This window comes from Acinonyx jubatus, chromosome A2 (assembly GCF_027475565.1).
Source record: "Acinonyx jubatus isolate Ajub_Pintada_27869175 chromosome A2, VMU_Ajub_asm_v1.0, whole genome shotgun sequence".
Lineage (NCBI taxonomy): Eukaryota > Metazoa > Chordata > Mammalia > Carnivora > Felidae > Acinonyx > Acinonyx jubatus.
This window is the reverse complement of record NC_069383.1, coordinates 4,719,253-4,745,066: the sequence shown is the minus strand read 5'-3', so window position 1 is coordinate 4,745,066 and position 25,814 is coordinate 4,719,253. Positions and strand designations below refer to the sequence as shown.

The following is a 25,814-nucleotide window of genomic DNA, read 5'->3' as shown; positions in this document are numbered from 1 at the left end:
AGAGAGAGAGAGAGACAGAGAGAGTGAGCTGGGGAGGGGCAGACAGAGAGGGAGAGAGAGAGAGAATCCCCAGCAGGCTCCGTGTTGTGAGCGCAGAGTTGGATGTGGGCCTCGAACTCACGAACCGTGAGAGAATGACCTGAGCGGAAATCGAGAGTCGGATGGACGCGTAACTGACTGGGCCACCCAGGCGCCCCTATTGCATAGAGTTTTAAAAAAATTTTTATTTCAGCTAAAAACGGTTGCAGAAGATAATGTAGCACAGACCTGTGTACCCACCCACCACTCAGAATGAACACACGCTGACATGATGTCATCCTGTAAATCTGTAAACCCGTGCATCAGAGTGGGCAAGGTCCTCCCTTTTCGTCCAGCCCATTCCCTCTCTTGCTCTCCCTCCTCTGCCGGGAACTTCCTGTGGCCAGTGTGTTCTCTCCTGACCTTATGGGAACAGGGTTCCTTAACTGTATGTGGTCTTGTTCTGCCGGTTTAGACCTTTCTAAATGATACCATACTGTAAATCACTTTCAGCATTGTCCTTTTATAAAGAACCCGCCCCCCCCCCCCCCCCGGAAATAGGTTTTTAAGATTTAGCAATGTTCATACATACAGTTCTTGATCAGAGTTCTAGCATTTGAATCTCAATTTTTTTTTTCATTTGGGCATTTTCCAGTTTTCTCTGTTATACAAAATGGTGCAGTAAACCTCTCCTTACGCACACGCGCTAGTTTCCCAAGAGAAAATGAGGAGAAATGGGGTTGTTTCATCGTGCAGGTGTGCACCTCTTCAGCTTCTCAGCTGTTGGCAGGCTGCTCTTCTGAGTGCTTGTGCTGAGTTAAGCTCCCGTAGGTGCTGGTAAAGGGTTTTTGTTTCCACACAGCCTTGACAAAAGTTGATGTCGGTAGACTTAAATTTTCGCCAGTCTGACGAATGTGAAACGATGCATCATTTTATAAATTTGCATTTCTCTGATGACTAGTAAGGTTGGGCACCTTTCATTGCCTGTTCGTATCTTTGCCCATTTTTTCTATTGCATATTTTTTTTTTATCTTTTTTACGGAGTTTTATGGAGTTGTCTTTGTATACTCTGAATATTAATATGTTGCAAATATTGTCTTCTATTTTATGGCATCTTTTTAAATGATTTTTTAAATCTAGACACGTAAAATTTTGATATAGTTAAAATATTCAGTATGCATTTTCCATTTATAATTTGTTTCTATCTTGAAAAATGCATTTCTACTCCAAAGTCATAAGGACTTTCTGCATTTTCTTCTGCGACAATTTTGAGTTTACTTTTTGAATATGGTGTGAGATAGTTATTTTACTTATTTTCTGAGTGGAAGGACACTTGTCCCAGCACCATTTATTGAAGAGTACATTCCAATTTGTTACGCCTTTTAAATCATATTGAGGTACCATATATGCTTGGGAATATTTCTGGTGTTTTTATTTGGTTTCATTTATGCATTTGTTTATCTTCACTCCAAATTCATGCTGTCTTAAATGTTATTACTTCAGCCAGTGTCTTGATATCTGGTAGGTGTGGTTCCTCTTCCCTTTTTTCTCAGAATAACCTCAGCTATTCTTAGGCCTTACTTTTTATTACAGATTTTATTTTATTTTATTAAAAAAATGTTTATTTATTTATTTTGAGAGAGAGAGAGAGAGATCGTGACCTGAGCTGAAATCAAGAGTAGGACGCTTAACTGACGGAGCCACCCAGGCGCCCCTTTGCTACAGATTTTAAAATTAGTTAAGGTCTATGAAAAATTGTAATGGGGTTTTGATTAGAGACACATTCAGTTTATAGATTAATTGGGGAAGAATTTGACATCTTTATGAATTGAGTTTTTCTATCCATGAATATGGTATATATGATCTTTATTAATGGCTTTTGTGTTTTTCAGTAATGTTTTTGTAATAGACTTCATAAAGCTCATGCACCTTTTACTAGATTTAACTGTAGGTACCCTTATGTGTTTGTTGCTTTTGTGAATTTTCTGAAATTACATTTTCTAACTAGTAATTGCTAGCATGTAGAAATACTATTGAGTTTTTTGTTTTTTAATCCAGCAACCTTACTTGCTTCTCTTATTTGTTCTATTAGCTTGCAGATTCTTGTAAGTTTTCTATTCAGACTATTAACTGCAAGTAACGGTTGTCCCTTTCAATCTCAATATTTTATATATATATTTTTTGGTCTTTTGTACCGGCTAGAACTTCTCCTGCCGGAGTGGCTAGAGCTGGAGGTAGTGGGTGCTTTTGTTAGTCTGTTTTTTTTTTTTTACAAGTTTTTTTTTTTTTTCAACATTTATTTATTTTTGGGACAGAGAGAGACAGAGCATGAACGGGGGAGGGGCAGAGAGAGAGAGGGAGACACAGAATCGGAAACAGGCTCCAGGCTCTGAGCCATCAGCCCAGAGCCCGATGCGGGGCTCGAACTCACGGACCGCGAGATCGTGACCTGGCTGAAGTCGGACGCTTAACCGACTGTGCCACCCAGGCGCTCCATGTTAGTCTGATTTTAAAGACAGTGATTTTAGTGTGCCACTAGTCATTGGTCTTGCTTTTTGTGGAAATGCTTTTTTCAGGTTAATACAGTGCCCTTTCTATTTCTAGTTTACTGAGAGCTGATCATATGGTTTTGGACAGTTAAGGTCCTATAATATGATGAATTACATTAATATATTTTCAAGTATTAAACAGTCATTTATTTCATTCTTGAGATAAACCCTACTTGGTTATGAAATACCAACTACATGTTGAATTGTATTTGCAAATATTTATTTGGGTTTTTGCGTCAGTGTTTAAAAGTGCGATTACTCTATAATTTATCTTTCTTGTACATTTTTGTCTGGTTTGAATATCAAAATTAGACTGGCTTTTGGAGATGAGTTTTTCAGCTTTCTTTTCTGTTCTTTAGAACAGTAAGTAAGATAGGAATTATTATTTCTTAAAGGTTTCATCAAATATATGACATTCTTTTGGGAAATATACTGGATGTATTAATTAAGAAATTACTGTTGTCTGGTAATTACTGTAGTAAATGTTCCTAAGATCTAGAATTTATATGTAAGTTTTGAGCACCTTTCTGATAATCTTCCCTAGATTACCCTCAGATGACCTTTTAACATTTGGAAAATAATCTGTTTCTTCTGGTTACCCACATTCTATACTCCTATAGTTTTTTTAATCTGCAGAACTTTTACATTTTTCTTTACTAAGTTTAATCTTATGAGTTTTGGTTTGTCATTAAGCTAACTGAGGGGTTTTATTTTTTAATTTGTTTAAATAATTTACAAACTATATTTGTCTTCAAATATGTTATTTTGAGATAATTGTAGATTCATAGGCAGTGTAAGAGATAGCTTGGAGAGACCTGTGTACCCTTCTCCCTGTTTCATCCAAGGCTACATCTTACATGGTTATACTATAGCATTAAAGCCAGGAAATGGAAATTGGTGCAGGGTGTGTGTGTGTGTGTGTGTGTGTGTGTGTGTAGTTCTGTGTCCTTTTATTCCATGTGTAGATTCCTGTGATTACCACTACAGTCAAGATGTGGAGCCATCATATCACCACAACAGTCTCTCCTGAGCTGTTTCTTTATAACTACACTTGACTCTCCTCCCCACCATTCCTAACCTTTGGCAACTACTAATCTGTTTCTATCTCCATTATCTTTTGGGTTTTTTTTTTGAGAATGTTTTATAACTGGAACCATCCAGACTATGTCCTTTGTGATTGGCTTTTTCACTTGGCATAATGCCCTTCAGATCCATCTGAGTTGTTGTATGTAGTATTGACAGATAGTTTCTTTTCTTTTTTTTTTTTTTAACGTTTATTTATTTTTGAGACAGAGAGAGACAGAGCATGAACGGGGGAGGAGCAGAGAGAGAGGGAGACACAGAATCGGAAGCAGGCTCCAGGCTCTGGGCCATCAGCCCAGAGCCCGACGTGGGGCTCGAACTCACGGACCGTGAGATCGTGACCTGAGCTGAAGTCGGATGCTTAACCGACCGAGCCACCCAGGCGCCCCGATAGTTTCTTTTTTTATTTGAGTCGTATTTCAATGTATGCATGTACCAGTTTGTTTAAACATTCATGTACTGAAGGACTTCTTGATTATTTCCGCTTTGTAGCTATTATAAATAGAGCTGCTATGACAATTGTGTACAGGTTGTTGTGCGGACATAATTTTTCATTTCTCTAGATAAATACTGTGTAGTGCAATTGCTGCATTGTATGGCAAGTTTATGTTTAGTATTATTAAGAAATTGCCAAAGTATTTCCCATAGTGGCTGTACCATTTTACATTTCTACCAGCTGTGTATGAGAGAGCCGGTGTCACTGCATCCTTGCCAGCATTTGGTGTTGTCACAGTTTTTTTATATGTGTGTAGTTGCATCTCATCATGGTCTGAATCTTCATTTCTGTAATGGCCAGTGGTGTTGAACGTCTTTTCATGTGCTTATTTTCCATCTGAGAATCCTCTTCTGTTAAATGTCTCTTTATGTATTTTGCTCATTTTCTGATTGTTACATTTTTACTGTGAGGTTTTGAGAGTTCTTTATATATACTAAATAACGAGTCCTTTGTCAAATATATGGTTTGCAAACAATTTCTCCCGTTGTGAGCTTCTCTTTCTATCTTCTTCATAGGGTCTTCTGCAGAGCAAAAGGTTTAACTTTTGTTACACCAGCTTTTAGATTCATTGGTTTTCTCTGTTTTTCTGTTTTAAATTTCATTGATTTCTGCTCTCATCCTTCTTTCTTGCTTTGGGTTTTGTTTTGCTCTTCTTTTTCTAGGTTCTTAAGGTGGGAACATAGCTTATTGATTTGAGACTCTCTCTTTTTTTTAATTAAAAATTTTTTTCTAATGTTTATTTTTGGGAGAGAGAGACAGACAGACAGACAGACAGACATGGAGTGTGAATGGGGGAGGGGCAGAGAGAGAGGGAGGCTGAACCGACTGAGCCACCCAAGGCATCCCAGAGAGCTTTTCTGTTTTCTAATGTAAACTATTAGTGTTAAAATTTTCCCAGTTATCACTGCTTTTGCAGTGTCCAACACATTTTGATATTTTGTATTTTTGTTTCCATTCCATTCATGTATTTTAAAAACTTCCCTGAGATTTCCTCTTTGACACATTTAGAACTGCATTGTTCAACTTCCAGATGTTTGTGGGATTTTCCTGGTAACCTTTCTGTCATTGATTTTTGGGTTTATTCTATTGTAGTCAAAAAGCATACTCTGTATGAGTTTAACTCTTATAAAATTATTTATTCTTTACAGTTTATTTTGAGAGAGTGAGAGGGTGTGTGTGTACAAGTGGGTGAGCGGCAGAGAGAGAGAGAGAGAGAGAGAGAGAGAGAGAGAGAGAGAGAATCCCAAGCAGGCTCCTTGCTCAGTGTGGACCCCGATGTGGGGCTCGATCTCAATGACTGTGTGATCATGACCTGAGCAGAAATGAAGAGTCGGACACTTAACCGACTGAGCCACTGACTGAGCCAACCCGTACAACCAACCGACTGTATGGTTTTACAGTGATTATAAAATTATTAAGGTTTCTTTTATGGCCCCGTATAAGGTTTATTTTGGTTCCACGGGCACTTGTAAACAGTATATACTCTGTTCTCTTTGGGTAGAGTATTCTGTATATGTTGGTTGGCTCCCGTAGGTTGATGGTATTGTTGAGCTCTTTTGTCCTTCTGTCAGTTGTTGAGAGAGGCATTGAGGTCTGCAGCTCTAATTGTGGGTTCGTCTGTTTTTCTCATCAGTTTTTATCTCCAGACTTTGCACTTCCATTCTTTGTTATGTGCACATTTAGGATTGCGGTGTCTTCTTGATGGACTGACCCTTTATCTTTTTTAATGTTCTTTTCAATTTTTTCTTTCTTTGTTATAAAATTTACTTTTCCTGATGGCAATATAGCCAATCATGCTTTCTTTGATTAACATTTGTGTGGATATCTTTTTCCATCTTTTTACTTTCAACCTACATATATCCTTATATTTGAAGAATCAGGTTCTTTTTCTTTTTCTTTTTTTTTTTAACGTTTTTATTCACTTTTGAGAGAGGGAGAGAGACAGTGCAAGCAGGGGAAGGGCAGAGAGAGAGGGAGACACAGAATCTGAAGCAGACTGTAAGCTCTGATCTGTCAGCACAGAGCCCGATGTGGGGCTCAAACTCACAAGCTCTGAGATCATGACCTGAGCCGAAGTCAGACGCTTGATGGACAGAGCCACCCAGGTGCCCTGTGAAGAGTCAGGTTCTTTTAATCCACTCTGCCAATCTCTGTCTTTTCATTAATGTATTTAGATCACATAATTTATTGTAATTATTGATTAGTGCTTTTTCTGCTTGTTCTTTTTTTTATTCCTTTGTTTTGTTTTACCTGAGTTCCTGGGGATTATTTGAGCATTTTTTTAGGATTTTATTTTGATTTACATATTGTGTTTTTGAGTGCATCTCTTTTTATTTTTTATTTTTTAACATTTATTCATTTTTGTGAGTGAGAGAGACAGAGCACAAGCGGGGGGGGGGGGGGGGGCGCAGAGAGAGAGGGACACACAGTATCCGAAGCAGGCCCCAGGCTCCAAGCTGTCAGCACAGGGCCTGACGCGGGGCTTGAACTCACGGACTGTGAAATCATGACCTGAGCCGAAGTCAGACACTCAACCGACTGAGCCATCCAGGTGCCCCAAGTGCATCTCTTTATGTAGCATCTCAGTGGTTGGTCTATTACATTTCCTGTACATAACTTTTCTTAGTTTCCTGTGTTAACACCTTACCAGTCTGAGTGAAAGGCTCCACATTTCTGATATAATTGTCTTGAATATTTCTTCTACGTACATTGAGAAGGATATCAGTGTTACAATTTTTGCTATAACTGCCAAACATAATTTAGAAAACTCAAGAGGAGAAGGAAAGTAATTATGCTTATTTTTGCTCTTGCTGTGTTTCTTCCCTCCTGATGTTCCAAGATTCCTTCTTCTTTTTTATCTTTGGTTTTTTTAATGTTTTTTTATTTTTGAGAGAGGGACAGACAGAGCACAGGTGGGGGAGAGGCAGAGAGAGAGAGAGGGAGACAGAATCTGAAACAGGCTCCAGGCTCTGAGCTGTCAGCACAGAGCCCGACGCGGGACTCGAACTTGGGAACGGCAAGATCGTGACCTGAGCCGAAGTCAGAGGCTTAACTGGCTGAGCCACCGAGGTGCCTCCCAAGATTCCTACTTTTATAATTTCCTCTCCATTTAGAAAACTTTCCGAGCCATTTTTTAAGAGTTGGTATGCTGATGACAAATTCTGTTAGCTTTTGTTTACGAATGTCTTGATTTGCTCTGCATTTTTGGGGATATTTGGGGTGAATTTAGAATTCCGAGTGGACAGTTCTCAACACTTGAAAAATGTACCATTTCTTTCTGGGTGCCCTGATTTCTGATGAGAAATTTGTTGGAGGCTTTTAGAATTTTTTCTCTGGTCTTCAGTTTTTAGAAGTTTGGCTGTAATGTATCTTGGCATGGATTTCTTTGGGTTTATCCTGTTTGGGGTTTGTTCAGTGTTGAATCTGTAGGCTTATTTCTTTTTTAGTCAAATTTGGCAGATTTTTAGCCATTATTTCTTTGAATACTTTTTCCTTTTTCCTCTCCTTCTGGGACTTGGAATGCATGAATGTTAGCGCTTTTATTATATATCCTACATGTCCCTGAGGCCCAGTTCATTTGCTTTTCAATCTGTTTTCTTTGTTGTTCAGGCTGGGTGACTTCTATTGTTATATCTTCAAGATCAGTGATTCTTTTCTCTGTCCTTTCCTGCTGTTGAACTAATCCACCGAGATTTTTATTTCAGGTATTGTATATTTTTAGTTCCAAAATTTCCATGCAGTTTTGTCTCTGTCTTCTATCCTTGCTTTCACTTTGTGCTTCTTTGCTGAGACTTTCTTGTATTTTCCATTGTTTCAAGTGTGTTTGTAGATTGACGCATCGTATGATTGCTCCTAAAATCTTGCTTAATAATTCTGTTATCTGTGTCGTCTTGGGGTGGGCATCTGTTGATTATCTTTTCTCATTTCGGTTGAGATATTTCTGGTTCTTGCGGTGGTGAGGGATTGTTTTTATTGAAACCTGGACATTTAAAAAATTTTTTAAAAAATGTTTATTTTTTTGGTGGGGGGAGGGGCAGAGAGATTAGAAGGAGACACAGAATCCGAAGCAGTCTCCATGCTTTGAGCTGTCAGCACAGAGCCCGACGTGGGACTCGAACTCATGAACCATATGAACCGTGAGATCATGACCTGAGCTGAAGTCGGAAGCTTAACCAACTGAGTCACCCAGGCGCCCCTAAACCTGGACATTTTAGATAGTCTGAGATTCTGGATCTTGTTTAAATCTGATGTTTCAGCAGGTTATTTCTGATACAGCTCCAGTAAGGAAAGGGGGATGCCCCTTGTTAATGCCAGTTTGGGTTGAAGTTCAAGGTCTCCTCTTGGCCTTTGTTGACACTGGGTGGGGGAAGGCTCCATGTTACTGCTCATTGTGGGTGGGAGTTCAGCCTCCGCATTAGGCCTAAGCAAGTAGCCTTCTGGCCGGGAGGGACAGGGGTGCCTTGTTACTGCTGGTGGTGGTGGCAGTCCTGACTTGCTACTCGGCCTCCTGTGATGAAAGCCCAGTGTGAGAGCAGAGGGGACAGATTGATCCCACTGGGTGGGGTGGACGTTCAGCTTTCGCACTGAGGAGGAGGGGTGGTTTTCCTGAGGTGTTTGACTGGAGTTAAGCAGGTATTGTTTAGACTGCCCCCTTTATCTTCTTTGGTTGCAGGTAGCAGGCTTTTGGGGGTACACCCTTTTTGTTTTGAGCTCATTGGTGTTTCTAGGGTAACCAGTATGGGCTACAGGAGACAAAAAGAAGACCCAGGAGACTCACGGCTGTGTTGTTCCCGGAGTCCTGTGGTCCCCAGCCAATCTGTCCGCTCTTTACCTTCTGGCCTCTGTGTTTCTTTCTTCTAGAAAGTCCCCGGGTTGTGGCTGTACTTAGAGCAGCAGGAAAACTAGGTTAACTCTGTCCTTGCAGAAGCGGAAGCCCAAATTTAATTAACTCTGAGTAGAAAATATATTCGTCTGCCATAGAAGTTAAATGGTATAATAGGACGCAGTGAAAATTAACTCTTTCCCACCCACTTCCCCTCTCCCTGGTTCCTTGTGTTTCCTTCCTGAGATGCTCCGCAAATCCCAGCAGATACACACGGGCATCTGTTTTCACACAGTGGTGGCATCTCACGTACACTGCTCCGCACCTTGTGTTTTTGTCAAGGTGCTACACCTTAGTCATCCTTCTAGATTGGTATATGAACACCCGCTGGCTTCTTTCTCGTGGCCTCCTGATATTCCATCGCGTGGAGATGCCACCTGTGTGTAACCAGTTGGAATGTTTCGCCGCTGACTCCATTATCTGTTCTATTCGTTGTCCTTCCCATCTCAGTGTCACCTGTGTTGACACCTGTTACTGTATGTGGCGGTGGGTTGGAGATCGCTGCTGGGGTGGCACGGACCCTTTCTCTGTGAGGAGTCCTGTAGTCTGTGAAAGCTCATAGATGGTCTTTGATAGCTGCTCTCTGAGGCGCATTTCTCCATCATCTTCATAAGGACCATGTGGACCACTTCTTGCTTTTCATAGGCTTACGCAAAAGAGTTTGAAGATAAGCTCTATGTGCCTTTACTCTGTTTCGTGGATTCAGTTGCTTCATGTATAATAGGTAGTAATAGTTAAAAGAAGTATACTTTGTTTTTGTTTTGTTTTTTGTTTTGTTTTGTTTTGTGTTTTTCTTATTTCTCATGGCCACTAAAACATACATCTACCATGATTTAGGGCCAGAGTACTTTGATTACCTTTTTGGGAGGGATAGGATTAACTTGGTTTTCATTTGTATTTCGGAGTGTGGTAGTGTCACCTCACTAAGTTTAGTATTTTTTCTTCAAGGTGGTGATTTTTCTTTTCTTTCTTTCTTTCTTTCTTTTTTTTTTTTTTGAATTAAGTTTATTTGTTTTGAGAGAGTGCATGCATGCAAGTGAGTGGGGGGGAGCAGAGAGACAGAGATTCCACACAGGCTCTGTACTAACAGTGCAGAGCCTGATGCAGGGACTCGAGCACACAAACCATGCAATCATGACCTGAGCCAAAGTTGGATGCTTAACTGACCAAGCCACCCAGGCACCCCAGGGTGATGATTTTTCTTCTGGTTAATATGTTGCCCCCAAATTCTTGGCAAAGTTGAATGATGGAATGAATCGCAGAATATTTTTGCCCTGTGTCTTCCAATCTTTTATTTTGACTTGGCAGTTTAATTATAAATTCATGCATAATTAAGTTTGATCTTGCCCAGAGGATAGAATCCGTCACTCACACTGGCACCCTGTGTGAGGACCTTGCGGTCTGCTGCGAGCCGTGCTGCCAGGGGCCCTCTGCGTGCATGACGTGTGCGTCAGATGATCCTGTGTGATGCTTGTCAGTGTGCCATTGAGTGGCCTGCTCAGTTTTCAGAGGTGGTTTTGTTTCTGTAGATTGCTTCAGTTGTTTAGGGCCCAGCAGACTTTTCTGCCCTGTGACCAGCTTCAGGGCTCTGGACATGCTCACCACCTCTGACTGCTTGCTGGGCTTTGTCTCCAGCATTTCCACGCCATACCTGCTCCTTGAATTCTGCAGAAATCCCGTCCCCTAGATTTGTGCCACCTTTTGTAACTGGAAGGCTTTGAGTCTAAGTGTGGCAGTGAGCTGGATGGAGTGAGAAGAGGTGGACAGAGTGACTTCTACTCTGGACTCCTCCTTTTTACCTCTTGCCCCTGTCGCTGCAAGACACCTTTCTCACAAACAGGGTTCACATTCACCCGTGTGACTGTTGCGACCCTTCATTCGTAATGATTTGGGGGTTTCAGATGATCTGCTCTAAAAAATACGTTCATGTGTCTGCTAATTTGTTTTGGGATAAATTTGATGAAGGTGAGTTTATGGGAGCTCGGAGTATGACCAAGGGTTAGGAGTGTAAATGGAAAATTTTATCTTTGTGAAGCTTCCACATGTCATTAAATATTAAATTCTGTAGTGAAGTTTTATGTGATTTTTACTAAGTATATTCTCAAACGTCATGGTTAACCCCTTATTAAAATGATGTATCAGAAAGCCATTGGCATTTTTACATAATACGGTTGTTTGATTATTGTACTTTTCATTTTTGTGATGGATATTAGCCATCAGCCTCCTAGTTGTTTCTTTGAGTGAAGTCAGTTTTTTTCCTATAACAAGATTAAAAGAATATATTTTAAATCTGTCTGATGCAGAGTTTTATTTAAAAAAGGACTGGAGAGTGTATAGGTGTTATTTTTCAGTTTACTCTTCTTTTTTGTATTATATGTTTAATTTGTCTCCTATATTGTATTTTCAAATTTGGAACCTATTGATACATACCCCAAGGGCGTTTCATTTATTGTCTTGTGGGATTTTTCCAGATGAAATTGAGAAATATAGTGATATAGCTTCTGTCAGCATTGAAAGCAGATCAGCTAAGTTCCTTTGTACTATTCTGAAAATAATACTGCAACATAAAAGCTGTTTCTGTATTTTATGTACTCGTTGATAGTGTCTTTTCTATGAACACCCCCCCCATATAAAACCCTAACATTGAAAATACTTGTACATACATGGGGATTATATGATCCTTTCTTGATCATTCAAATAAATATGAATAGTGATGGAAATCTTTGTGCTTTTTTTTTTTTTTTTTTTTTTTTTAAGGTATTGCCATCAGGGAGTCGGCAAAGGTAGTTGACCAAGCCCAAAGGAGGGTGTTGAGAGGAGTCGATGACCTGGACTTTTTCATAGGGGACGAGGCCATAGATAAGCCCACGTATGCCACAAAGGTGAGCTCCCCTTAGGGATTTGCTGCTTTAGTGTGGAGCTGAGAACAGAACAGTAGAAGGGATAGTGCAGAATGGCAGATGGTCTAGAAACTGTACTTAGGAGTTAAGGGATGTATTTTTATTTTTATGTTTAAAAAGTTTCTTTCTTAACTTTATTTAAAAAAAATTTGTTTTAAAGTTTATTTTTGAGTACTCATGTGTGTGCACTTGCACGCACGCAAGTGCTGGGGAGGGACAGAGAGTGAGGGAGAGAGAGAATTCCAAGCAGGCTCTGTGCTGACGGAGCCTGGTGTGGGGCTTGAACTCACAACATGTGAGATCGTGACCTGATCAGAAACCAAGAGTCCGACACTTAACTGACTGAGGCACCCAGGTGCCCCAGTTTTGTTGTTTTTGAAGGGGGTATTTAAAATTTTTGTTTACATTTTATTTATTTTTGAGAGAGAGAGAGAGAGAGAGAGACAGAGCACAAGTGGGGGAGGGGCAGAGAGCGAGGGAGACACAGAATCCGAAGCAGGCTCCGGGCTCTGAGCTGTCAGCACAGAGCCCAATGTGGGGCTTGAACCCACGAACCGTGAGATCATGACCTGAGCCGAAGTCGGGCTCTCAACCGACTGAGCCCCCTCAGGTGCCCCATCTGTTACGCATTGTTGACGCACTTCCTTGTACCTGGGAGTGAGGGCTGCAGAGTGGAAACAGGAGAATGGCTTAATCTTTCTGCCCATGTGCCTGTTTCCTTTGGTGAGTGAGGTCCGTCCCTGTGCGGGCAGCCTTCCCCTCTAACCCAGTCCGTCCTGGGCTGGCGTTGTTGGACTCTTACTCTTACTGTTGTGACCTGAAGTCTGACGTATTTTGGTTTCTCTTGCTGTAGTGGCCAATAAGACATGGAATAATTGAAGACTGGGATCTAATGGAAAGGTTCATGGAACAAGTGATTTTTAAATACCTTCGAGCTGAACCTGAGGATCATTACTTTTTAATGGTGAGTAACTAGACCTGAGAGGAATATACCCTCAAAATCCTGAATTACTTAGATTTTTCTTTTTCCAGATTACTTAGATTAAAAAAATTTTCTTTCTAAATGTTTGTTTATTTTTGAGAGAAAGAGAGACAGAGTGTGAGCGGGGGAGGGGCAGAGAGAGAGGGAGACACAGAATCCGAAGCACGCTCCAGGCTCCCAGCTGTCAGCACAGAGCCTGACGCGGGTCTTGAACCCACGAACCGTGAGATCATGACCTGAGCCGAAGTCGGACGCTCGACCGACTGAGCCACCCAGGTTCCCCCAGATTACTTAGAGTGTAAACTCAAGATATTCTTCCCTGGAGAGTTTTAAATTCCTGCTAAAGCCATTTGTATGAATCCAGTGCTTTTTTGGCACATAACAGAAGGCTCATCAAAAATGTCTGAAGTCAACGGGATCGTCAGCCGTCAGAACAGCAAGGCCAGAGCTGGGCGGTTGCAGGGCTCACCACTCGAGGGCACTAGAGCGGCCTTGGTTCCCCACAGGCCCCAGGATGGCACCACCTCGTGCTTTAGACGCTCTTAGAGGTAGAAACGCTTTGTAAGAATGGAGAGTCCCTTTCCCGGGAATGTTCCCAGCCTGTGTGTCCCATCTGTCCCTGCCTGGCCTGGTCACTAGCAGGGGGAATGAAATTACATTGATGGGTTTAGACTAATCCGATTTCTTCCTGGGGGCTGGGGAGGGGACGGTGTCTGATGGCCTGGCCCCAGGAGGGTGAGTACCTAAACAGACTCCGTCAGCGAGGAAGATTGGGGCGGGGGGACCGTGTGTGGGTAGCGATGCCCTCCTGATGGAGCTGGAGGGCTAGGATTTTTGCTTTGTAGCAGAGGAAACCAGTGAAGCTACTATTTTGCCCGGCTTTAAGTCTTATTATAAAATAAGACTGAGCTTAGTTATGGGTCCTGATTATGGTACTTAATTGATCTTGTTCAAATAGAATAAAACATTACAAAGAAATGAGGAGAAATGTCTCTTGGTTATGGAATCTTTTCTAGTTGTTCTACTCAACATTATGTATTTCCTTCCATGAAATGTTCTTTTTAAGTTAAAATTAATTACATGTTCAAAACGCTTGCTTTATAGAGAGCAATTGCATGTAACATAAGCTGCATATTAAAACGTACATAATTTAGCTTTGGATTTCCTCCATGCAAGGATATTGTCAAATGGTCCCAGATCCAATTATATAATTCTTTCTAATGTTAAATATGGAGTGTGCTTTAGAATTATCTGACTTAAAATATGTTAACTGCAAGGCTATTGTGGCAGTTTGTGGAATCTATATATTTGATATCTATTAAGGCAAGTCCTTGAAAGTGCTCTGATTGTTTTTCTGGCTGTATCTTTGCAACTGGGAATTGCCAAGTACGGGTAATGTGTTTTACAGGCCACTGTGTATTTTCTATCCTGTGTACCTACAGTGGTTTATGTAAAATAAACGAAGCCAGGAAACTGACAGTGTGTCTGAGTGGCTTTGTCTTTATAGCCAAAACAAATCACAGGCTCCCACCTGTCACATTTGGCGTGTTTCCTTCTCTAGCACATCACATAACTACCTGTTGGATGGGGTTGTAGGACCAGGCACCGTGCCCAGCTGCTTCCTTCTGTCTGCCTCAGCTCTCTGCGCCAGGATTCCTCCCTTTCACTCCACACAGAGCAGGCCTGTGGAGCAAACGCTACCACCAGGACGCAGCCTGCAGGAAGTTTTCCCTAAAATCATTTTTTTTTTTTTTTGGCGTGTTTAGAGGCTAGTGAGGTAAAGCCACTTGCCAGGAAGGAATCGGAGGTGTTTGCTTTGACTATGGAAAAGCTGAAGTCCATTTGCCAAAAACAAGTATCTATAATGAATGTTAAAGTTTATTAAAGATAGGAAAATATATTATGTACATTGTGCTTTGAATTCTGTAAGTCACTTCATTGCAGGCGGTGACTGAGAAAGTGATGAGAATGGTAAGTTTCCTTCAGGTTTATACCCTTAATCATCAGTTAATGGAATAGTTAAAGCGGAGGAAAGCAAGTGTAGAGATTTACGGCCAAGTCATAGAAGTTAATTGAAGACATTTGCTCAACTGCTACATCACACGAGAGCTTCTTGGTGTTAGAGAGTCTCAGAGGTCTAAATTATAGGTCCCTTGGTAGCTCACAGAATTGTTCTTTCTTTCTGCTGCGAGCAGACATCTGAACATACAGGGTGAGAATGAGCTCGTGACAGCTCCTGTTTTTCAAGAAGTTTCAGAGACTCAAGTCGTATTGGTCATGTGGACCGAGCAGACAGTAAATGAGAATTGTCCTCTGTTCAGTACCGAGTTGCCCGGGGTTCAAAATAGAGTCATGTGTTTTAGAGGGTTGCAGTGCCCTTGAGTGGAAGTGGAGTTATAACTTCAGGAGAGATGTGCACACATTTTGAACATGAATCAAGCCAGAACAAGCAAGCAGCACGTGCTGCTCACAAAGGCCTGAGAGCGGAGAGCTGCGGTGTCCAGGAGCAGGGATGACGGACACCCCGGCTCGAGGGGGGCAGGGCAGGGAAGAGAGGAGGATATGCCGCCCGTCCTCCGCCTTTCCCACGCACGTGCACGTCGGTGAGGGCAGATCTCTTTACTCGGTCTACCGGATGCTAATCTCCTGCAGAAACAGCCTCGCGACACGCCCAGAAATAATGCTCAGCCAGCTCTCTGGGCATCCCTGAGAATTAGTCGTCACGCGCAGTATGTCCTCTCTCGCTGCCGTAGTTTCCTTCCTATTCTTGAGAATGACTCGGACCCGCTCTGCCCAGTACGGTGGCTGGCGGCCAGTGCACAGGTTGGCTTCCTTGGGTTCGCCGAGCTATAGTTACCACTGGCCGTGCGCTTTCCAGCTTCCGGTATCTTGTCATCTGCTGTCCCGCTCTCCCTGCCTTGAGGATTTGTGTTTTTGAGGTTTCTCTACTGCAGGTACAGAGGCATGTGGGAGTGGAGCGATGTAGGTACGTGTGTTCATTTTGCTGTCTTTTTCCAGAAATAGGGATTGATTTTTGTGGTACTGATTAATTATTCATCTCTGAATCCATACCAGATGATATTTTAGCATTGTTATGAATAAGCATGTTTACGTTGCTTGCATTTATGTGCTGTTTCAGTCATGTGCTTCAGTATTTAAAAAAAGTAAGAAAAACTCAATACTGCCATTTTAGATATTGTCATACGTACTGGTTCGGGAAGGTTTTATTTCAGTTGATCTGTGTTCGTCGCGCACACACTAACATCGGAACGATACGGAGAAGATCAGCACGGCCCCTGCGTGAGGGTGACACGCAGACTCGTGAAGTGTTCCTTGTTGGAAAAAAAGATAAATTGCTCTCCCAAAGGAACAACTATGGCTAGGAAGCACAGAAGAAATGAAGGACGGAGGAGGACGGATTTATGTTACGTTTCTCCGAATCCTTGAGGATATTGCCCTTAATGCTGAACCAGATTCAAGAGCCGGGAGAGCCTAATTATACCATAAACGTTCCCTTAAATGGAAATACATAGATTTTAGTGCAAATTCTTCACAGGTGGTGAATTGTTTGGCAGTGAATAATAAAAGTGTAAAAAACAGTCATTTAAACAAATTAGGGGTTTTATCTTTCTTTAATAGAAGTAGTGGGGGGGGGCAATGCTGGTGTGGTGGTTCTCTAGTGTCATTAGGGACCTCTGGGCTCCACTATGTTTAGCATATGACTTCCATTCTAAGGATACCTCAGGAGCACAAGTTGGCTACTGCCGCTCCAGTCATCATGTCTGTGTTCCAGGAGAGGAGGGGATAAGGGCAAGAGGGAGACTACTACTGAAGTCCTAACCTTGTACAGAGCTTTTCTAGAAGCCATGCTCACCAGCTTTTGCTTCTGATTGGCCGGAATGTACCCACTTGGTGAGCCCTGTCCACAAGGTGAAGTCTGGGAAACGCTTTTCCTCTGGCCTGTTGCCACCTCCTGTGACTGATCAGTGCTCTGTCAGCGTGGCAGAAGGCAGAGTGGATGCTGGGTATGACGTGACCGCGGGCATGAGGACAGTGGCAGAACGAGAACTGAGCCGATTTCAGAACCGTGGCCGGGTCCTGCCTGTGCGGAGCGTGTCATCCTCCGGGGAGCCAGCAGGCAGGGCAGAGCCCTGTCACGGGGTGCCGGCCCCCCTCCTGTGCTGTGTGTCTGCGGGTGCGTTAAGCCAGGAGGCTGTGATAGTTCCTGTGGCGCTTCCCCTACAGGCCGTGACCCGGGGCTTCAGGCCTCTGGGGGCGATGTTTTTCCATTCCAGAACTGCAAGTATGGCAGAACGCTGGGAGGACATCTCTGGGACTCTTCACAGTCCGGTTGTAGCAGCTTAACTATTCACCTTGGGCATAGTGTCATCTGATCTTTCCATTCCTGTTTCTAGATGGTTTGCACTCACTGTTGCGTGCCCCACCCCCTGCCTCATTTTCTCGCACAGCTGCCATCACTTGTTTCAGTGGCCGTGTGGTCCTCTGTCCAGTGGGTACTTCCTGTCTGCCTAGCAGTTCGGCTCTTTTTAGACGTTGACTGTGTTTCCAGTTTCTTGATTTTATAAGAAACAATACAGTCTTTGCTCATACGGTTTTGCCCTCTATTGAGAGCATTTTTTTCTATAAAAAGGGCTACCAGGGGCACCTGGGTGGCTCAGTCGGTTGAGTGTCCCACTCTTGACTTTGGCTCAGGTCGTGATCTCACAGTTCAGGAGTTCGAGCCCTGCGTCCGACTGCGCTGGCAGCGTGGACCCTGCTTCGGATTCTCTCTCCCTCTCTCTTTGCGTCTCCCCCCCCAAAATAAGTAAACCCTATAAAAAGAACTAGCAGCGTTTGATTTTGGGGTGCAGAAGTATGACTCGCCTTCTGAGCCTTTAGCCCCTTGTTCGTGCTCTGTCCGCAGTTGTACAGACGCCACCGTGTGGACTCCCGTCAGCATTTGTTGAGGCCCTTTTTGATTGGTTGATGGAATAAAAAATCACCTTGTTTTTATTCGCGTTTCTTGACAACTTTGACCTTAAACATTTTTCACACGTGTCTTAGTTTTCTTTCCTGTTGTGAATTTCCTGTTCATGTCCTGTGCTCTTGTGGATATCAGTGTTTTATTGCTTGTATTTTTGCTGGGATTCCTTTCTTTTCTTTTCTTTTCTTTTCTTTTCTTTTCTTTTCTTTTCTGCCCAAATAGACTCCTTTATTGAACTTATCAGGTGGTCTTGAGAAGCCACTGAAGAATCTTGTGGTTTTTTATTTTTATTTTTAATTTTTTTTAAATTTACATCCAAATTAGTGTGTAGTGCAACAATGATTTCAGGAGTAGATTCCTTAATGCCCCTCCCCCATTTAGCCCATCCCCCCTCCCACACCCCCTCCCACACCCCCTCTGGTAACCCTCTGTTTGTTCTCCATATTTATGAGTCTCCTCTGTTTTGTCCCCCTATTGCTGGGATTTCTATGAACTTTTTTCTGAATTAGAATTTTTTTCTGATAGAATTTATCATTGTAACCATTTTTGAATGTACAGTTTGGTGGCATTAACAGTAAGTACATTCACCTTGTTGTGCAGCCGCGAACCCCATCGTCTCCAGAACTGAAGCTCTGTCCCCGTTAAACACTTAACCCCCAGCCCCTCCCCTGGCCCCTGGCACCCCCCTCTGCCACTTTCTGTGTGTGTGAATCTGACCCTTCCCGGGACCTTGTACACGTGGAATCACCCAGTATTTGTCCTTTTGTGACCGGCTTCCTTCACTCAGCATGGTGTGGCAGCTGTCAGAGCGTTCTTCCTTCTTGGGGCTGAGGAGACCGTGTTTTATACACGTACTGCATTCTGTCTATATAGTGATCTCTTTCACGTAATTGGGAGGAGACTTTTGTCAGCAGCACATGTTGTTTTTTCTGTTGTTTTTTTTTTTGCCTGTTTTTTGAACATCTATAGCTTGAAATTTTTATGTAGTGACTCTCTTTCCATTTGATGTTTATACTTAATCTTCATCCATTTGGGGTTTATTTGGAACATATTTGACACTGAACTTAAACTCCAGAAAAGTCCAGGGAGCCAGGGTTACTGTAATTTTTTTTTTCTGTAAGATTTATTTATTTTTGAGAGAGAGAGCACAAGCTGGGAAGGGGCAGATGAGAGAGGGGGACAGAAGATCTGAAGTGGGCTCTGTGCCGACAGCAGCGAGCCTGACGGAGGGCTTGAACTCAAGAGAACCACGAGATTGTGACCTGAGCCGAAGTTGGACACTTCACCGACTGAGCCACCCAGGCGCCCCGGGATTACAGTAATTCCTGCTGGTGATGTCTTCCTATAGGCTTGGTGTTTGCTCCGGACCAAACACTGCCCGACTATGCTCGTACTTTCCAGACCCTCTACACCTTTCTCTCTTGATGCTGACCCACTTCTATGCAGCGTAAATACTTTATTATTATTTATTTTTATAAATTTAAGTTATTATTCAAGTACGTGGGTTCCCGTTCAAGGTGAGAGAGAACTATAGCTCCCTTTAGTTAACGTATGTGATTTCTGCTGCTTTGCAGTGCATGTATTGATAATTACTTGCTCTGTGCCCAGGCTCCCCCCACCCTCCCCGAGTGTTTACCTATATTTCTTTAATTCTGCCAACAACCTTGAGGTGGGTGCTTATTAGGCCCATTTTTCAGGTTGATCGGATTGATAGGTTCTCTGAGAGAGAGAGATTGTGGCCAATCCTGTTGGAATCTGCAGGCCTTGTTTGTGTGCTTTAACCAAAAGAAGTCTTTAACGGTAATCAGCCACATTTATAGCATTAACTATAGGCTGGGCGCTTTGCAGGTATTAGCAAATTTAACCTCAACCCTTTGAGGTAGGGACTTTAAAATATGTAATATGTTGTTGAGTGACTTTTAGATCCCTTATTTATGATCTGCTTTTGTGTATGACTTCATTATTTTTCTCCTGTGTTTTAAGATTGCTCTCTGTCTCTCCCATCCAGGGAATATATTGATTCTGATTGTGGTGATTAAAACTTTCTCGTGGCCCTGTGTTTGAGCTTTGCATCAGTTGCTGCCCAAGAGTTTAAACCAAAGCTTGCAGCTGGTTGATAGCTAGATTGTTTGTGTGTTTGACGAGGTAATATACACAGACAGCACAGGATTCAGAAGGTGCCGAAGGGCTTCCAGGGCTAAGTGTGTTTTTCCTTCTCACCTCTGTTCCGGTTCCCAGACCTTCTAAGGGGGAGGGAGAGGAAACCACCTTTATCAGTTCTTAACCAGTTAATGGTGTATCTTTCCAGAGGTAATTGTGTGCAGACATGTGGATTATACATAAACTTTTGTGTAAGTGGCATCAAAATACCCACCTTGTTTTCTTTTTATTATATTAAAGAAAATAATGTTGTGATCAAAATGTAATATGAAATTTACCCTCCTAGTTGTTATTTTAAACACATAGTTCAGCAGGGTTAACTGTGTTCATATTGTTGTCAGAGCTCTGGTCATTGCCCCTGGAACAATTCTTCGTTTGCTAAAAAGTTTTTGTTAGAAGTTACTGACACAGAGGAATATTTAAGAATGTAGATGGTGGGGGCACCTGGGTGGCTCAGTCGGTTAAGCATCTGACTTCAGCTCAGGTCATGATTTCGCGGTTCGGGAGTTTGAGCGCCGCATCGGGCTCTGTGCTGATGGCTCGGAGCTTGGAGCCTGCTTTGGATTCTGTGTCTACTTTTCTCTCTGCCCCTCCCCTGCTTGCACTCTGTCTTTCTCTGTCTCTCAGAAATAAATATTGAAACAAAAAAACAGAATGTAGAGGTTCTGGAGACCCCTTTCCCTTTTCATGTAACAGTTTGTCGTGATGGTTTCATGGCAGCACATATGGATCTCATTCTTTGTCATCGGGGCAGGTGCTCTCCTTCATGGATATGGCGTCATTCACTTAATCGTGTCCTTCACGATGGCATTTAGGTGGTTTCTCCTCTTCTGATACAGACAGTGCTGACACTTGACCTGTCTGGAGCATCTTGCTCTAGATGGGTCTCTTGTCTCTCCACAATGTAATTTTATTTTGTTTCATGGTTTTCGCTGAGAGACATTTTTATTTTATTTTTTTTTTATTTTTTTTTAGTAAGTGAGTTTCTCACTGGTGTTTGCTGAAGATTTTAGTTGTAATAATTCACTCGCATCAAGCACATTCCGCGTGCCAGGTGCTGCTACTGTAAGCACTTCCACTCCATGCATCTTTCCACCTCTGTGAGGTCAGCGCTCATTTCCCAGAGAGAGAAAGTCACTTTCCATCCACAGTAGAGTCAAAGGCTGGGATCTAACCCAACCGCTGGGACTTCAGAACTCTCCTTTGGACTATGCTGGTCTAGTATGTTGCTACGGGACAGGCACGTTTGCTCTTCGGTGAGCTATTTTTGCACTATGTTATGCTTTCTGGTTTTAATGTGTTTTATTTATGTGTTAATTTTTTAAATCTCAGGCTTAGTTTTCTCTTTGCTTTGTAGTGAGTGTGTATTCTTTCTAATTTGGTATTTCTTAAAACATAATTTAATACAACTAATTGCATATATTTACTCTGTGTTTGTTTGGAGGTGATTGACTGTTTCCTACTGTGATTAGTGAGCAAGTTGGTACATTTCCACATTTTCTTCCTTTTCCTTTCTTCTGCCTTCTGCTTTTGATTGATTGTTACTGAACTTGTTCTGATGTCAGCATTCATAACGTTGTATGTACTAATGCGTCTAATACCTGATCAGTTTAAAGCAATGTATTTGAGTCCATGGTAAGAGGATATCATTGTCTTTGTATTCTCTCCTTTTCCTTTATACCTTTCAGCCTGATGTTATTTCTGCTGTTTTAATTTATGACATTTACATTCTGTTCTGTAAATCCCAGAAAAGAGCAACCTTCCGTGCTGTCTCGTGAAAGGATTAAGTGCTCACTGTAAGGCTTTGGCTGAACGTTTCCTTCTAATAGAGTTCATCCACAAAGGGCTTCTCTGCGTTCTTGTATGTTAAAGAAATTTTGTTTTCGCAACATGCTCGACTGGCAGTGTGACCAGATGTAGAATTCTTGGGCCACACCTTCCTGCCTGGAAGACTGTAAGGCCCAGGTGTCCCCGCGTGTCCCAGTGTTAAATGGAGCTATGTTGATGGCTGGGGCTGGCTGAACTTTTCCCGCTGGAAAGGTAGTGAGGTCTGCACCAAGTGCTGTAATGAAAGACCACAGGCTGGGCGTCTTCAACCACGGGCCTCTGTGTCCTCACAGTTCTGGAGGCTTGAGGTCCAAGATCCCGGTGGGGTAAGGCTTGTTTCTGGTGAGGGCCCTCTTCCTGGCTTGTAGGTGGCCCCTTCTCACCGTGTCCTCGCATGGCCTTTCCTCTGTGGTCACATGTGGAGAGACAGGGAGAGCTCTCAGGTGTCTGTTCCTTTTCTTACAGAGACATTAGTGCTGTTGAATTAGGGCCCAGTCCTATGCTACTGCACCTGAATTACCTCCCCGGAGGCCCCATCTCCAAAGGCGGTGACTTTAGGGGTTGGGCTTCAACATACGAATTTTGGGGACACAGTTCAGTCTATAACAAAGGGTATTGTGGACTCTTTTTTTGCCGAAAGGCCCAGAGAATTTTTATTTATTCTTTTTTTTTCTTTTTGCAGCTTTAAATATGTGATGTATGACCATATTTATTGGCATGGAAAAATGTTCACAACATATTGCTGAATGACCAAGAGCAGGTTTATTTATTCTTTTTATCTTTCTCTAATCTTCCAATTTGATAATGGTGATGATTTTAAAATAGACATTTGAGTTTTTTGAGATGATTTTCATCTTGATTTGTATCTGCGTTTGTTTTTCTATTTTTCTGGGCATGTGTTTTCCTGTTCTCTCTCCCCTCTCCTCTTGTTCTTCTCTTAGTATTTTTATATGGTCTCTGGCTGGTTTCTGTGCACTTTTCCCTCGTCTTTTGAATGGAGAGTGTTCTTCCTGGACCTGTGTGAGCGTGGGCTGGGGCTGGGGGTGGGGGCAGGGCAGTGTCTGGGGGAAGCCGCTCCTTCTCCCCTGGATTTTTCTCCCTCGCGGCCGACGGCAGAGATGCCTGCTTCTGACCTTGTGTCCTGTGCTCTGGCGGCAGGTGGGGCTTGGGCGGCTCCTCGGCTCATCTGCTCAGACCGATACTCTTGTTCCAAACAAGGGCTCCCTGCTTCTGTTCTCCTGGGGAGAGCTCCGTACTTCGCCTGGGGTCCAAAGTCGCTGCTGTCCTCTTTCAGAGTCTTCGCTTGAGTTTTTACTGCCCTTGGCAACTAACTTGCGGCAGACCCGTTCAGTTTCAGGTGTTACGTTATTGAAGAAAGAATCTTATTTGCTGTAACTTGTTCCTGTTTTGGGGGTGGTGGTAATAAGAACAGAAATGTTTTGAGAAGTCTTTGCTATCTTTTTTTTTTTTTAATTTTTAAATGTTTTTATTTATTTCTGAGACAGAGAGAGACAGAGCATGAGTGGGGGAGGGGCAGAGAGAGGGGGAGACACAGAATCCCAAGCAGGCTCTAGGCTCCGAGCTGTGAGCACAGAGCCCGACGCGGGGCTCGAACTCACAGACTGTGAGATCATGACCTGAGCCAAAGTCGGATGTTCAACCAACTGAGCCACCTAGGCTCCCCAAGTCTTTGCCATCTTAAAGCTTTTACAACTCACAGCCAGATTTCTTTAATTAATCGCTGTAAATGTACTCTATCTGTAAAATTAGGGAGTTATACAGCATCCTAATTAACATGCTTTTAGGTTAATTTTTTTATGGTTCTGATGTAATTACAGGAAATTTGGGTGATCACTAAATATAGCAAATGTTTTCCTACAGACAGAGCCTCCACTGAATACACCCGAAAATAGAGAATATCTTGCAGAAATTATGTTTGAATCATTTAACGTGCCAGGACTCTACATTGCAGTTCAGGTAAGGGCAAAGTTATTTTTATAATTCCCAACAGACCTTAGCTGCATAACCGTGGAGGAAATGGTGAATCCAAAGGCTCCCTGCTGTAGGAGTGTGCTGTGTGTTCTCATTTTCCCACTCCCCGAACACAACCCTCCCACCGCATTCAGACACTGTAAAGAACGTGTTCCATGATTTATGTTTTTATATGTACACTGTTGATCTAGAACGTATCTGGCTCTTTTTACATGCCTTACAATCTAACGTGTTTTCTTTGGGTGACAAGATTGAGATATAGATATGGTTCTCTTTTTGGCCTTTCTCCCTTTTGATCATAGTAGAGGAAAGATACTATGGAGTCTGTTAAAAAAGAAAACAAACACCTTTAGAGGGTCGCCCCTATGGATCTGGGCTCCTGTGTTTCCACAAACTTCCAGAACTTCTCTTGAAACTTCTTGTTCACGGTGTGGGGAGTTTTGTTGGTTTTGGTAGTTGTTTGTCTGTGATCCTGTATAAAGAACTTGGCTGAAATTTGGGGGAATATTGAGATAGGTGTTTCCCAAAATGTTTTCTGCATGATACCTGGTCCCTTATTTTTAAGGAAAAGGAAGAGGAGTTGCATAGGAGAATAATTTGGGAGATCCTATGTGCTGTAGCCTGCATGTGGTGACTTACAGTGGGTAGCAGAGTAAAGGCCCTGAGAATGCCTGCGTTGAAGAGGTCTGTTCATCCCAACATTTCCACATCTATTCAACCAGAAATGTGCTCTTCTCATAGGTTATTTACGTTGCATGGATTAGGGAGACTTTTTAGAAAACCCTGAACCACAGCCAAGTGCATCAAGGCTGCCTGGAGGGCATTTTATATAAGATTCTCAGGCTTCATCTCAGACCAAGGTTTTCAGCCCCGGAGCTTTGGAACGGGCCGTTCTCTGTGGTGGGGGCCGCCCTGTGTGTTGCAGGATGTTTGGCAGCCTTTGTGGCCTCTGCCCACTAGAAGCAGCACCACCACCTGTCTCTCCTTCCCTGAGTGACAACCCCAAGTGGTTCTAAACGTTGCCAGAGATTCTCTGGGAGCGACATTGCCCCTGGTTGAGAGCCACTGCCCTGGTCCTGCCAGATGAGAGTTCCCGGGTGTGAGGCTTGGTAACCGGTGTTTTCTTCTTTTATATACTCCACAAGTGGGGCGCCTGGGTGGCTCAGTCGGTTGCGCATCCGACTTCGGCTCAGGTCATGATCTCACAGTTCATGAGTTCGAGCCCTGCGTTGGGCTCTGTGCTGACGGCTCAGAGCCTGGAGCCTGCTTTGGATTCTGTGTCTCCCTCTCTGCCCCTCCCCTGCTCATGCACGCTCTCTCTCGCTCTCTCTCTCTGTCAAAAATAAATAAACGTTAAAAAAATTTTTATAAACTCCACAAGTGATCCCTTACTGCAGCCCATTGGGAACTAGTGGCTTAGAGATGAAAATCTTCTTACTCCTTTATAAAGTTCCTTTCTCATGGGCTTTCCTTTGTACAGATTTGATTTATTTTATTGGAAACTTGGCTCATTCAGTTTAAGTGTGTTCAATACCTCATACTCAATCCTTAAGTCCAATTTGGAATTTGGATGTTCGGGGAGGGTGGCGGACAGGGGAGGTGGAGAGTTACGTGGACTAAGTAAGAAAGAGCGTATTGATAGGCCTGACGGCAAGCGACTTGAGAAACATTCCTGTGTGCTGACGATTCCGCGTCTCTTATCCAGGCGGTGCTGGCCTTGGCTGCATCTTGGACATCTCGGCAAGTTGGCGAACGCACGCTAACGGGGATCGTCATCGACAGCGGGGACGGGGTCACTCACGCCATCCCAGTGGTAAGCAGGATGTTCAGTGCTTCACTCTCTGTAGGCCTCACCTGATTTCGAGGTAAGGGAAGAAATGAAAGAAGACACACTTTCTGTAATTAAAACACCACTTTAAAAGTCACGGCTGTCCTTAGGAA

General features: G+C 42.9%; 1 protein-coding gene and 1 non-coding gene across 6 annotated transcripts in view; both read left to right on the top strand.

Moving 5' to 3' along the window:
- Positions 1 to 25,814, top strand: part of ACTR3B (actin related protein 3B) — an 88,555-nt gene that overhangs the window by 22,356 nt on the left and 40,385 nt on the right. For 4 of the 5 annotated variants that reach the window (XM_027051290.2, XM_027051285.2, XM_027051286.2 and 1 more), the window contains 4 exons: positions 11,786 to 11,910; positions 12,782 to 12,892; positions 23,763 to 23,858; positions 25,579 to 25,686. In XM_027051290.2, coding sequence (XP_026907091.1) covers positions 12,821 to 12,892; positions 23,763 to 23,858; positions 25,579 to 25,686 — 276 coding nt within the window. In that variant the 5' untranslated portion in view covers positions 11,786 to 11,910; positions 12,782 to 12,820. Of the gene's footprint in view, positions 1 to 11,785; positions 11,911 to 12,781; positions 12,893 to 22,584; positions 22,642 to 23,762; positions 23,859 to 25,578; positions 25,687 to 25,814 lie in introns of those variants that run through there. The other variant, XM_027051289.2, reaches the window with a different exon arrangement.
- On the top strand, positions 16,149 to 16,251 carry LOC113596784 (U6 spliceosomal RNA). Its single transcript, XR_003417621.1, has one exon. It is a non-coding gene; the product is annotated as a U6 spliceosomal RNA (small nuclear RNA).